Source organism: Balaenoptera ricei, chromosome 2, assembly GCF_028023285.1.
Source record: "Balaenoptera ricei isolate mBalRic1 chromosome 2, mBalRic1.hap2, whole genome shotgun sequence".
NCBI classification, from domain to species: Eukaryota; Metazoa; Chordata; class Mammalia; order Artiodactyla; family Balaenopteridae; genus Balaenoptera; species Balaenoptera ricei.
Window position 1 is genome coordinate 5,814,960 of NC_082640.1, and position 14,919 is coordinate 5,829,878.

Sequence of the window (14,919 nt, forward strand, 5' to 3'; positions counted from 1 at the left end):
ACTCACCATGGCCAAGTGGAGGGGAGTGGCAGGTTGCATGAATATGTCTGTTGGTCCTTGGTCTTTGCCTGTCACAGGCTTTGTGATTGATTCTGTGATTTCAATTCTGTCCAACTTAACTGCTCTCCCCGCAGACCCAGCCTGGAGTCCTTTGTTGCCCTAAATATTTCCTCAAAGATCTTTTATTAACTTTTTCTTTTCTGCTCTAATTTTTCTCCCTCTTACCTACTTTAGCATGTAGCCCTGTAACAATAATGAGAAAGAAAAATACATCTAGTGGTGTGATCAGGTGAAGCAACAAATGCATTTCTCTTCTCTATTTAAAAAAAAAAGAACTTTCAAACATTTATTTTCTCCCCTGCTAAATGCTTGTAGAGAAGACAGAATGAAAAGATTGAAAAGGCCCAACTTTTCCTAATTAAATCTTTCATTGTGAATATTAGCTGGGAGAAGAGCAAAGTTTTTTTCTTTTTAATTATGGTAGTTGTGATATTTTAGGAAAAATTAAGGCAGGAGGCGATCAGATTATCAGGGGTTGTTTGCTTTTGTAATCAGAATTGATTTCTGTGACACTCAAATAGAGTGGTTTGCTAGTGTGAGAGGCTGCTAGTTGTCTGCCAGTTTTGGTTTGCCCCATCTTTGTGGGTTATAAAACCCCTAATTGTATCTGGCGTGTGGTCACTTGCAATCCAGGCTATGTTTCCCCACCTCTTTTGCATCTAGGCATCACTGTATTACAAAATGTTGATTAACTGCTTGTAAATGGAAGTGCCATGTGCAATTTCTTGGAAGAATTGTAAAGGAGGAAGGCTTTTTTCCCCTTTCCATCTTCCTAAGGGGAATGCAGGCATGATGGCTAAGCTCAGGCAGCCTTTTTGGAGCATGAGGTGGGATCCATGAATGGTTGAGCAACAAGGTACCAGGAACCTCTGGACTGCCCGTGTGTAAGTGAGAGAGAAACTCTTGTGTAACTCCTGTTATTTGTGGTTTGTTCTCCTATGATACTGACCACTGTCTTAACTCGTATATCTTTGAATCTATTTCATCTGGTTTTGTATGAGGACAGCTCTTGGAGATTTTTTTGTCTTCATATCAGACTCTATGCCTCAGAGGTAAAGGAATGCTTTATCTGGTGGACAAGAACAGTCTTAACTCTTATAAATACAAATGTGTGAGGTGTTCTGCAGTGTCTAGAATCTAACTTGTCGTGTAAGAAGCCATCATGGTGATGCTTTTAAAATCACAAAAATGCTCTTCCCCTGTGCTTTGCCTTTCTCTTCCTCCTCCCCTAAGGTTTCAATCCTGGAGCCAGTAAGTGCAACAGGAAAAGAGGCATTCAGGTGTTGGGGCGTGGGCGTGGTGGCCCAGAGCGGGGTGGGGAGCCTGTCTTGGGGGTCCAAACCCAAGCAGGACCAGGGGTAGGAGGTTGGAGGTGCAGGTGAGGAGGGTGAGCCGGATAGGTGTCCAGGTAGGAGGAAAGAGCATGGGGAGATGGGTTCCTGCATTAATACACGGGTGCATAGTTGAAAGAACCCAGAAGGTTCCACAGAGCCCACTCACCCAGGGAGTTAATAAGGGCACAGGACATAGCTTAGCAGGGGTTAGAAAGCACAGGCGAACGTCAGGGTTCCCAGGGGCTCACTGGTGCAGCCCCCCCAGGCTCGTTTCTTGGTTGCTCAGGGCATACTTTATCTCCAGGTAAGAACTTTCAAGACATATTCAACGAAATGAGTCTGGGTGTTGGGAGTGCGTGGGCAGAAATGTCTAGCGCTGTCTTCTGTGCCCGACTGGTCAGGTGCCTCTAACCAGGTATAAGCCAGCGACCTACACATCCCTGGACATGTGAACAAGCTGGTCCTGGAGCCTCCAAGGTGTTTGCAGCTTTGAACAGGACATGACACATCTCGAGCTCACCTACTCATCTGGATCTCGACCCAGAATCAGTGTCAGACTTCCAGGTGTCCCTGCAGGTCAGCATAGAGCCACCCCAAGCCAGCTGTAAGATAACCCTGCTTCATGCAGTTACATGTAGGGGTATCGATGGTATACATAAGTAGGTTAAAAATAATGGACGCCAGAGTTCTCGCTGTTAGAGAAGGGAGTTAACAAATAGGAAACGGAGAAAATGAGAATGAACCGTGCAGTGTTGTATTGGAATCCATCTCTTGGTGTGAACTTGGGATTCAAGTTCAGATGTGTGTGTACAGATCGGTACAGATGTGTGTGTGTGGGTGAGTGTGTGTATTCTCTAATTCTGTGCACGGAGAATACTGAGCCCCAAAATAACAATGAGCACATCTGGTGCCCAGATTTTGGCTTGTAAGTACTATTTTCCACAGAATCAGCTCATTGGAGAAATGGCTGATTGATTCCAAGCCTGTGGCAGCAAAAGTACAAGACGAGCTTGACTATCTCTTGCCAGAAAGCAGGGAAGTACTCAGAGAGTGATGGGGACATGTCAAAAGGGCACTGGGACATTTGGTGAAACTTGGATGGGGGCTGAGGATTAGATGGTAATGATGTATCATGCTCAGTTTTTGACTTTGGTGATTATATTGTGGTTTTGCAGGAAAATGTCTTTGTAGGAATACCCTAAAGTTTATGGGACATCAAGCCAACAGCTTAATCTCAAATGGGTCAGGGCAGAAAAGCAGGTCTTTGCATTGTATTGTGAACTTTTCTCTAACTTTGTGAGAGGTTGAACAATAGAAAAACACTCAAAAATTGTGGTCAGTGATGATACGTATTTTTTTCAAGGATGCTGGGGTCCAACCCTGAGACTTCTTGAGAAAAAATATTTGTCTTATTATTCCTTTATGGAAAAAACTCTGTTGCATTAAAATAACGTTCTTATAGAAAGAATATTGGAAAAATTTTTAAATATGTTTCTTCACTAATACATCTGCGTTTAAAATTGTAATATAAAGTATACTGTATTTAATTAGTATATTTAGTATATTGTGTATAATCATTTAGATTTTAATTTATATATAAATATTTAACATATAAATAAGTAAATAGGGGTGTGTGTATATATATATATAACTTATATGTATATACCCACAAAAATAAAATATACATATAGCTTGCTGACCACGCAGTGAAGTTTTAGAACCCAAAGTAGAAGGCAGGTCACTTTTTTCCGTCTGGCTTTTTTTTTTTCCTTTTCTTTCTTTTCTTCTTCTTCTTTTTTTTTTCTTTTAATGGATCTATATGTATATTTTCTTTCTTGGTTGTTGGAAAAACCTTTTTTTCTTTTTAAAGCAGATCTAATCTTTTTCAGCAGACTAAGCCTCCATGATAATGTCCAAAATTGGTGAGCAATCTGCTGGTGCTTTGAAATGTCAGCCAAAACTTGTTGAGAGGAACTTGTGGAAGGTTCTTACCGGGATCATTGGAGAGCCTGTAGCAGCGTTTCGGGGTTGACCGTGGGCTCGGGCGGTAGGGTGATGCGGTCTCCCTGTCTCGATGTGATGGTTTGTTTAAGCGTGTGGGGAAGTGCGGGAGGAGTTGTCCCTCTCGGGGCTCTGGGCCGGGTCTCCTGACTGGTCCCGTTAGTGAGGTGGGCTCTTGCGGCTGGACCACTGGGCCAGGCCACCGAGCGGCACTAGCTGTGGCCCGCGTCGTGTCTGGCCCTCGCGATGCTCGTCGCCCTGCGAATGGCGTAGCTTCTCCTGATTTGGTTTAACATTGAACAGACAGCCCTCTGTGAACCCCTGCTTCTGTTTTTGTGAGCGGTAACACTCCACCCTGTGAAAATAACTTAGCCCTTCACCTTGTAGGAGTGTAGGTGTACTTTGGGTACATTAACTGACTGTGTGATTTCTTTTTTTCTTTTACAGTCACCCTGTCCCACATCACCCAGCTGGTCCTCAGTCACAACAAGCTAACGAGTAAGTCAACGCTGTCCTCTGTTACACAATTTCTGACGTTTAGGGGCTGTGGCAGTACTGCTGATTCTTCTGTTTTCCTTTAAAGACACTAATGACAAATGATAATTTAGGCAGACCGAGAGGTTACTTGGGCGACGCTGAGGTACCAGAGCAGATGGTGGTCCTGTATTCTGTAGTTTGCTCTCTTTTGCGGATTCTTCCCTATCATGTGTGTAAACTGAAGAAAGACAGTGACATTGTGTGTCTGGAAATGGTCCCCTTAGGGCATGGTAAATGCTGCAGTGACCTGAAATGCTGAGACTTTCATTATTATTTCAAAAAAAAAAAAAAAAAAACAACTTATCAAAAAGAGGAGGGCTTCCCTGGTGGCGCAGTGGTTAAGAATCCGCCTGCCAATGCAGGGGACACGGGTTCGAGCCCTGGTCCGGGAAGATCCCACATGCCGCGGAGCAACTAAGCCCGTGAGCCACAACTACTGAGCCTGCGCTCTAGAGCCCGTGCTCCGCAACTACTGAAGCCCGCATGCCACAACTACTGAAGCCCGCACGCCTAGAGCCCGTGCTCCGCAGCAAGAGAAGCCACCTCAATGAGAAGCCTGCGCACCGCAACAAAGAGTAGCCCCCGCTCGCCGCAACTAGAGAAAGCCCGTGCGCAGCAATGAAGACCCAACGCAGCCAAAAATAAATAAATTAATTAAAAAAAAAAGTTAGAATAAGAGTTCTTTGCTTTCATTTGTACTTTCTCCTCAAAAGGGGAAAATGTAACTGTTACTATACTTTTCTTCCCTGCTTGATGGGGGAAGAAGAAAAGCCCAAAGTTGTAAAAATTATATAAACTTGCATCTGTGTTTTTCAAGTTCTTGAGTCTGGCTTCCAAGGAAAATTGTCCTGGGCATTGACAGTGGTACGGTTAACGTATAGTAGATTTCATACCTCTTTGTAAAGCGTATCTTCTGTGAATAATTGTGGGCCATTTTATTTTTAGAGCTGTGGCTTTAAAGGTTTTAATGACAGGGACCCACTCTGCCGTCTCATTTCTGATTGACGGTCACTTCTTTGTGCTTGCCATATTTCCTGCAGACTTGAATGATTTTTCTAATCATGTGGCCAGAATTTGTTAGGGAGCTTTCCACGTCCAGTGAAACCAAGTAGAATGTCATGTTGAGGGATTTGTGTTGCGAATTTATGTGTGTGTGTGCATTATATACAGCTCGAAGCAACGTCACAGAGCTGTTGATTACTGAGAACTGAGTGGCAGGGCCCCTCGTGTGCAGCAGACAGGCATATTAGTTCATTTTTAGCAAAATCACGTGTTTGTATGGCAAGGGCAGAGGGGCACAATTGTCATGTTTGTGTATCGGGGGCCCCAGCAACTGAAAGTGAGGCTGACAAGTCACGTGTGATCATTATTATAACAGGTAATATGCTGCCACTTTCATTGTTTTTGTAGCAAATGGTCCTACTCTTCACTGAGACCCTAATCCCAGTTCAGAGGGGATTTGCAGTTTGTTTTGGAGGGGGGACTGCATGATCCCTAAATTCCCCCAGATTTTGTGAGCAGAAATTCCCGAAGCTCTCTGTCGTTTAGCTCATGAACATATTTCTTAATTGCCAAGCTTACTACTGTTGTTAGATCTTGCACCATCATCAGAGCAAAAGTTTCCATTTAAACAAAGCCAAACATGTTTTATTCCTGTTATACCATTAATTGATCTGGTCCTTAAAAAATCTTTCAGGTGGTTGTAGTTTATTTCTTTTTAAATGTCCACAAAGAGAGAAATCTCAGGGATCGGGGATCAATTCGTCTTTCCGGGCATGCAACATGAGATTAATTTGGGGAGGCATAAATACAGAGTTAAATTGTGTCTGCTGTTAAAGAGGTTCGCTGTGAATGGATCCAAACTTTCTATTTCTTTCTTCCCTTCCCCCCCCCCCCCCCCCCCCCCCGCCTTTCTCCCATTTGAGACACTCTTGACCTAATCCAGTAAGCTCTAATTAATTGTCTTGGTAAATTCTGTTTCGAGCCACTGTGAGTGGTGTCAGTGGCACCCGATCTGTTCCACTAAGGTCAAATTAGCATCTTTTACTATTTTTCTGGCATTTAGATGAATGGCTTTGCTCTGGTTTTCCCAGTGTTTATAGCAAGTATGTCCATTTGATGGAAATATAAATATGCATTACGGGGAGGTGGCTGAACCCACCCTCCTGTCACTTTTTATTGTAATCAGTGTCTTTCACTTTCCGTGGTTTTCAACGGGGACTGGCTGACAGCACCGCATTCAGACTCAGACTCAAACGATGAACCCCTCAGCGCTGCTTTCATCTTGCAGAAGTATGTGCGTTTCTCTCTTCGTGTGCCAGTTACACCGTCGTGATGTCTCCTCTTGCGTACTTAGGGAATGAATCACCAGCTTCGTCACACTGGGACCTTGATCTGGGGACAGCTCTCGACTCCACGGACTGAGTCGGTACCTGTAGGGCCGTTGGAACAGTGTGGCACTCGCACCTTTTCATGCTGGTGGTTTTGACATCAGTGGGTCCGCTCAACGCAGTACGACTGAGGCCACGTGGAAGGCGGAAGCGGGCTGATGACCCCTAAATTCCCCAAGATTTTGCGAGTGGAAATTCTTGACGTTTTCGACACAAGAGTTCGTAAACGTCTTTCAGAATTGTCAGTGTGATCGCTGTTAGCGGTTCCTCATTATCACAGCGACACGATTGACGTTTAACCTGGGGCTTGGGGCCCTGCTGATGGGTTTTGGTGCAGTGACTGGGGGGGGGGGTGACCCTGCCGGCAGCAGCTTGCCCGGGGACACCTTCCCCCGATGCACTGAGGGAGTGGGAGGCCGGGTCGCGAGTGAATCTTCTCCTGCGTTTTTGCTGTGACTGGGCGGGTAGCTCTCTGGGCCCCGGAAGGAGGTGCTTTTCTGGCTTCAGAGGAAGGCTGAGGTTCTGACGCCAGGCCGCCCCGCCCCTCCCTTCCCCCCTTGCCCGCCCCCACCCTCCGCCCATCCTCCTCCCGCTCCCCTGCCCGCCAGGGCCAGGCGGGACGCCCTCTTCCCCCAGTGCCTGTTGTTCACAGACTCTTGACACCAGCCTGGCCCTTCCTTGTCCTCCTGTTCCTTCCTCTCCAGAGTTATCTTAAGCTTTGTTGAAGGCAGGCACCATGTCTTGTTCTTTTTTTTTTTTTTTTTTTCCTTCATATTTATTTATTTATTTGGCTGTGCCGGGTCTTCGTTGCCACCTGCGGGCTCTTAGTTGCGGCATGCGCACTTTTAGTTGTGGCATGTGGACTCCTTAGTTGTGGCATGTGGACTCTTAGTTGTGGCATGTGGGCTCTTAGTTGCGGCCTGCGGGATCTTAGTCCCCCGACCAGGGATCGAACCCGGGCCCCCTGCATTGGGAGCACGGAGTCTTAGCCACTGGACCACCAGGGAAGTCCCTGTTATTCTGCTTTAAGGCCTGATGCTGAGTGCACAGCCGCTTCCCAGTCAGTCCTCATGGAAAGCAGTAGCGGTTGCTGGGAGGGAGCAGACAGGGCCAGCAGGGCCGGGGGGAGGTAGCTGGCCTCCGTGAAGTGGTCAGTGCAGGAACCCGGTAGTTTCCTCAGGATCAGCTGCTTAATGGACTTGGTTAGTTGTGACCACTGCACACTTCTGTTTCTGAACTACTTACGGGCTCATTTCAGATGCGCTGGGCTGTGAGTGCTCTAGAGAAACAGAACCGTAGGTCCTGGAAATTGCTGTCTGCGTCCCCTTCATAGGGGTCCTTTCATCGGTAAGGAATGATGTGCTAACATGGTAGAGGCGGACCTCGCTTTATTGCACCTGGCAGATATTGCGGGTTTTTTTTGGAAATTGAAGGTCTGTGGCAACCCTGCGTCGAGCAAGGCTGTTGGCACCATTTTTTTCCTACAGCATTTGCTTACCTCGTGTCTCTGCGTCACACTTTGGTAATTCTCACAGTATTTCAAACCCTCCACCAGCAAAAAGATGACAACTCGTTGAAGGCTCAGAGGATGGTTCGCACTTTCTTTTTAGCAATAAAGTACTTTTTAAGGTCTGTACATTGTTTTTTAGACATAATGCTTTGCACACTTAATAGATGACAGGATAGTATAAACATAACTGTGACAGGCACCAGGAAGCCAAAAATTGGTGTGACTCAGTTTACTGCAGTAATCTCTTTACTGTGGTGGGTGGTCTGGAACCAAACCTGCATTGTCCCCAAGGTGTGCCTGTGCTCCTCGGGGACACCTAAGGATCCACGGTGGGGAAAGCTGGTATCATGACCACCCATGGGTGTTTTTTTCCACCCAGCGACCCTTGTGGGCTCAGCTGAGTTTCACTTCTCCAAAGGGAAGTGAAGACCTATACTATCCTAGGTCTCCAGGTTTGGGACCTGCTACTCTTTCACTTAGTTTTATATACTTAAGGTCCCAGATGATTTACTAATATTTTCATGCAGTGAATTGTAGGTTAAGTTTCTTGAAATTAGGAACCCTGTCATATGCTTATATATTGTACCATCCCACAGCAGTGCCAAAAGCATGCAGAACATGAAATAGACACTCAGTTAATGCCGGTTGATTAGTGGGTTGGTAGGTGGTATGTTTTGCTAAGTCCCAGCAGTCCGAGATGATAGACTTGCTTGCTCTCAGTGTTTCTAAGATGGGGACGCAGCATTATTTCAAAGGTGATCTTCCTGTGTCTCTGCTCTCCTGCCTTTGTGATGACTCTCCCTTGTAATAAGCCAGTGTTAGATGAGTCTTTTTCAGTCTGCGCCTTACCTGATCCCTGGTTTTTATGGTATTTGGGAGTATAAGCTTTGTAAATGTTTTTCTGCTTGTTTTCAGTCTTAAAGAGGAATTTCTTTCTGAGACAACCATTTTAAGACTTGTCCACTAGAGGTCACTGTTGGGATACGTTACTTTTTTTTTTTTTTTCCTCCTCATCTTGTACTAAAAGATTAGAAACCAAATTTGTGTTGTCAGACGAAATTTTTTTTGCAAGCTTCTCGGCTCCGTCCAACAGGGATGTTACTACTGCCATTTACATAATGCAGTTTTACCATAATTAATGTAGATAAGGAGGTATGTTATTTTTCTGTTTGGCTCCCAAAATTTAAGTATACATTCAGTGTTACGTGTCATTTTTAGTGTTTATTATGGCTACTTTCTCATGTTAGAAACTTTTCTTCCAGTCTGTTTAAAGTGAGAGGATTTTATTGCCTTTTATAGTATTTTTCGTATTGAGTATATATGAGATTTTTTTTCTCCTGTGGAAGAAAGAAGTTTAAAATATATATGTATGTGACTAGATTTTAATTTAAAAATAACCGTGCATTTTGTGCATATTTAGACTGATTCTTTTACTGAATGCCACTGTGTAGGGAAGAATACTATGCATTGTGAAATGAATTACATTCTGCATCACTGATAAAACAGTCTCTGAGCATTACTTTTTTTAATGTGATGTTTTTCTTAATTTTAAAAAGAATTTCATTCTTACAGCCAAACCTATGTACAAATATTGCCAGCACCTTAAATATGACAACAGTATTTATTTTCATTTTGTGACCCATGCGTGTTAAGGACTTAAACCCTCATCATTTTCTGCAAGATGCAAAGGATGTCTTTTTGCTTTGCGCAAACACTGAGCAACCAGCTCTATGTAAACCTTTCATAAGTGTGGGTCTCTGAATGTAATTGTTTAGTTTTATACTTTGAACTTTTAACTGTCATGTAAAACATTCTCTTGAGATATTAGCAGCTTTGCCGGCCATTTGAAGCCTTAACTGTGACCCTGTCTTGTCATTTAATGTGTCGGAAATGGCTAGGCAGGCAGTAAACCTAAGTGTGATGGCAGAACTTATTTCTTTTTTTTAATGGACTGTTTCTTATTAGTTATAGCTTATATATGAATTCAAAATTACAGTGAACAAGACAATACTAGGGTATTTTCTTTAGTGATTGCAGTAACTTCTTTATAAAGATAATATTCTAAACACATGGAAGCTAATGTAATGTTTTAAGATTTTATGCAGATGTATATATTGATAGGATCTCTACTGTACGTGTTATTATAAAGGAATTAAGGAGCATGTTTTGCATGAAAATATTGCAGTCTCAAAATACGCAGGTCCAATTATAACGAAGAAAAGTAAGCAGTTTTTAAAAAGCATAATAAATTGAAACCCTTTCCGACAGACATAATAGATTGTTGAGATGAATGAGAAAAATTAACTGTCCCAACTTATAAGAATGACCTTCACCAGCCTTCCAGCACCTTCCTATTGCCAAGTGTCTAGTTATTGCCTCTTTCATAGATTATTTGTCATGCTTTATGCAAAAGTTCTTGTGCATGGCTTGTATGAAATTAAACTATGAGAGAGAATATGCAAAATAAATCGCCTCTCTGTCATGAATTTACCTTGTGACAGTATCAAAACAACTTGCTGTTTGCATTTTAACAGAGTTCGAATGTATTTATAATACAGAGGCTTTGATCAATAGCTTATTTTTTTAATTACTGCACGTTCATCAGTTTGTTCCTGGGTCATCATTTGAAAGATTGGATTGGAAAAAATGTATACATAGTATTGAGCCAGACAGCTATTAATCGAACAGTATCTTTCCGATGGTGCCACTGGTTAGGTACCGTTTAAAAAATCGCCTGTGGTTGGGAGTTTGTTGTTTTGGGTTTTAGTAAGGAAGCATGCAGGGCCGTCACATGGAAGCATCTGTTGGCCCCGTGGTCCAGAACCAGCACAGTCCAAGACCAGCGGGTGAAGTTGAAGGTGGGTTTCGAGGCAGTTGTATCCTCCGCTCAGACACTTGTCATCCTCTGATCTCTTTCATGTCAGCCCCACCATCCCAAATGTACCTACTCTAGAATTCCTCTTCTTGGAGTCCTGCCCTGTGCTAAGAGGAAGCAAGCTAAGGGTAGTGTGTTAATTCTTCCACAATAGATTTTTAAATGGAACGACTTCAATTATGGGAATTTCAGAAAGGTGGCAGGCTGTGGAGATCATTATGTGCGGGCTGGTGGAACCTGTCACTTTCCAAACCCTAGCTCACCCACTGCAGGGAGCTGATCTTGGAAAGGGTTTCTTTTACTATTTTTTTAAAATTTAAAAAATTAAATAAAAATTTTTATTGGAGTATAGTTGATTTACAATGTTGTTTTAGTTTCTGCTGTACAGCAAAGTGAATCAGTTACACATATACATATATCCTCTCTTTTTTAGATTCTTTTCCCATATAGGCCATTACAGAGAATTGAGTAGAGTTCCCTGTGCGATACAGGAGGTCCTTATTAGTTATCTGTTTTATATGTAGTAGTGTGTATATGTCAATCCCAGTCTCCCAGTTTATCCCTCCCCCCGTCCCCTTCGGGTAACCATAAGATTGTTTTCTACAGCTGTGATTCTATTTCTGTTTTGTAAATAAGTTCATTTGTACCGTTTGTTTTAGATTCCACATATAAGTGATATCATATGATATTTGTCCTTCTGTCTGACTTACTTCACTCATTATGACAATCTCTAGGTCCATCCATGTTGCTGCAAATGGCATTATTCATTCTTTCTTATGGCTGAGTAGTATTCCATTGTATATATGTACCACATCTTCTTTAGCCATTCCTCCATCAGTGGACATTTGGGTTGCTTCCATGTCCTGGCTATCTTTTACTATTTACAATAGAACCCTCAAACGGAATTTATCTACTAGCAGAAGTTTCTATATAAATCATCTGCTGACTCTCTCTTCTAGGTAATGTGTGTGTACATGTGTATCATGGTGGCGGGGGGAGCAGATATTCTAAAAGGTGCAATACTTGGTGATATACATTCTTTTAGAGCAGTTCTTGACGTTTCATAACTCACCTTTTTAAAGAATACGGTGAAAGCTGTGTCCATGATTCCTAGAAAATCGCACATAATCCTTATAATTTCAACAGGTTTGCAGATCCTGTTAAAACCATCCATGAATTTTTTAGGGGTGCGTGGAGCTCAGATTTAGAAACCTTGAGTCGGGGAGGGATAACGTTAGTATATTTGCAGTGTGGGTACACCAATCCTGTATCTTAAAGGGGGTGCTTCCTGGAAATATGTGCAAAACTTCAAAAAGGTGATTTTTAAGGCATGTGAAGCTCCTTCTTTTTATGATAGCTTTTAAAAAGTGCTCATAAGCTCCATCTGATTTACATGCTTCAATTTAAATTTTATGAAATAAGAATTTGTAATCTTGAGTGAAGCACGCATGCAGGCAGACCTCCTTTTATCGCACTTTGCCTTATTGAGCTTCACTGATACTTTGTGTTTTTACAAATTGAAGGTTTGTGGCAGCCCTGCACTGAGCAACTGTGTTAGCACCATTTTTCCAACAGGGTTTGCTCACTTCATGTCTCTGTGTCAGCAGTTTTCACAATATTTCAAGCTTTTTCTTTATTATTAAATCTATTATGGTGGTCTGTGATCAATGATCTTTGCTGTCACTGCTGTAACTCGTCGAAGGCGCAGATGATGGTTGGCTCTCTTTAGCAATAAAGTATTTTTTCACTAAGTTAAGAATTTTTTTTTTTTTTTTTTTTAGAAATAATGCTATTGCACACTTAATAGACTACAGTATAGTGTAAACGTTTGTACGCCCTGGGAAACTCACTTTATTGTGGTGGTCTGGAAGCGAACCCGCAGTATCTCCGAGGTAGGCCAGTAGTGTATATATATATATATGTTTTCAACTCCAGTAAAACATTGAGGAAGCCTTTCTGTTTTCAGTTTTTCTTGCTCTTTGTCAGTCAGCTTAACAGGACAAAACACCGCTCTGATACAATTGACCACGAGTTAACAAACTCGTCGACCCATTTTCTCCTGTTTTCGATCTGAACTTTCTTGTCTAACCTTCTGCTGTGCCTTTAGGCTTTTCCCGCCTGTGTAGCCTCTGCTCCAGTCACCTGATTCTTAGCAGAAGTGCCTGCCCTTCTCTCCCATTCGTGCTCATCCTTCCGAAAGTTGAGATGCATTCTCATCTTTCTCCACAAAGCCCTTCTTTCCGGCCAACTGTGTGGAGAATAACGGATAAGGTATCCACAGCTTTTTAGCTTCGAAGGACCACATCCCCCAGAGACCATGACCTGAGTGTGAAAGGAAGGGGTGGTTCTGGAGGCCTTGCTCTGTATCCAGGGGAGGCAGCAGGCTTCACACGGTTGAGGAGCCGGAGCTGCAGGTTGGGGGCCTCACTCTGGCTTTGAGCCTCTGTGCACCCCCTTCCTTCCCCTGCTGCCTCCCCCTGACGATGTCGTGTGCAGCAACGCCCCGCTCCGGGGAATCTCGGAGCTCCGTGGACCAGACGTTGGCCCTGGATCATCACTTGTTCAAACGGAAGAGCAGGGAGACTCCCTGAGGTTAAAGGCATAGTGATCGTCAGAAGGGGAGTTGACAAAGGTACAGTGTGGGTTTTCCAGCCCCGGGAATCTTCCTCCCCCCCCACCTTCCTTCTGCCTCCTGTACCCCTTCATCGCCACCGAAACGTAAGGCAAGGAAGGAAGAGAAGCAGCCCCGTGTGGCTGCTTTCTTGCTGAAGTCATTCTTTTTTTTTTTTTTTTTTATTGAGGTCCAGTTGATCTACAATCTTGTGTTAATTTCTGCTGTACAGCAAAGTGATTCAGATATGCATCTATATGCATTCTTTTTCATATTCTTTTCCATTGTGGTTTATCCCAGGATATTGAATGTAGGTCCCTGTGCTCTACGGTAGGACCTTGTTATGTATCCATTTGCTGCAGTAATTCTTAATTGTAAAAGAAGACGTGAACTGTTGGCAAAGCGTCGTGTGTGTGTGTGTGTGTGTGTGAGAGAGAGAATTGGATTTGTCCAATCTCCCTCTTAATAATTGAGGATTGAGAGAGTGTGTGTATAATACTACATTATAATAATTTTTAAAGTTTAAGAGCCTAGATAGCTCTTTTTGTGTCCCTGAGCCTGCTTTCTGCATTGATTGCTTGAAATTTATTCAGTGTTCTTTTCTTTCTCGCTCTTTTCCGTGTTTCCAGACTTCTTAGGCATCTTTGCTAGAGGAAGGAACCTCCATCCTTTTCTTGTCCTTCACTAGATGTCACCTCCTTTCCTCTTCGTGCTGTGGCTCCAACCCAACTCCCAGATTAAAGCTGTTTATTGATGCCCTGCCTGGTTGATGCTGTAGCCCCTCTGCACTGGAGTGTGATTTCCAAGGTGTCCTCCTACAAGAACTCACGGTCTGGGAGGACCCCCGAAAACTGCATGGACCATTCCTTGGTTCCTTCTGGGAACTTATTGCAAGATTCAGACATCAGCTAAATTTTGCATCCTCAGAGGAGCAGAAATCCATGCTTGTTAGCTTTTTAGAAGATTTGTTTGGCTCTGTGTACACACTTTTTAGACCCCAGGGATAGATATTTTTGCATGTTAGACTTTATACTATAAAATCTGCCTTACTGCTTGCTTGTCACTTTTTCCCCTAATTTTTGTATACTTGATTATTCTCATTGTTGCTGAAAAAGTGGGACCTTTTTTATTTTTTATTTTTTTTGTGCAGTAAATTAAGTCAGGGATAGTTTTGGTTAGTAAAACTACTTGAGCTGCAGAATCTTAAGGAGGCCCATGCTAGGATACACTAAGTATGTCCTTCTAGGTGTGGGTGCTCAGTAAGTACCATTGATTAACTGAAAGCATCACTTTTGTCACTTATAATGCTAATAATATTTGGGGGATCTTGGCCATTGTTGGGTGGCTGTTTAGCTATTTTGCTATTTTAATTTTTACCTTGAGGAACATGTAGATCCTGTTAAATGAGAATTTGCTTTACTGTTCCATAATCTTTATGTTTTTAAATAACCTGTAACTACCCTAATTCACTGTTTTAATAGCTGCTCTGGGGGAAATCCCATAAAACCTATAAAGTTGGTTGTCATCAGTATACTTTTGAACTTCAAATTCTTATCCTAAGATATAATTAGTTCATTATCCACCTCGTGTCTTTGGCCAGA

The 14,919-nt window shown here is 42.9% G+C and overlaps 1 protein-coding gene across 2 annotated transcripts in view; it reads left to right on the top strand.

Moving 5' to 3' along the window:
• Positions 1-14,919, top strand: part of RSU1 (Ras suppressor protein 1) — a 199,305-nt gene that overhangs the window by 21,015 nt on the left and 163,371 nt on the right. For both annotated transcript variants that reach the window (XM_059915276.1, XM_059915274.1), the window contains exon 3: positions 3,843-3,893. In XM_059915276.1, the coding sequence (XP_059771259.1) occupies positions 3,843-3,893 (51 nt within the window). The remainder of the gene's footprint in view (positions 1-3,842; positions 3,894-14,919) is intronic.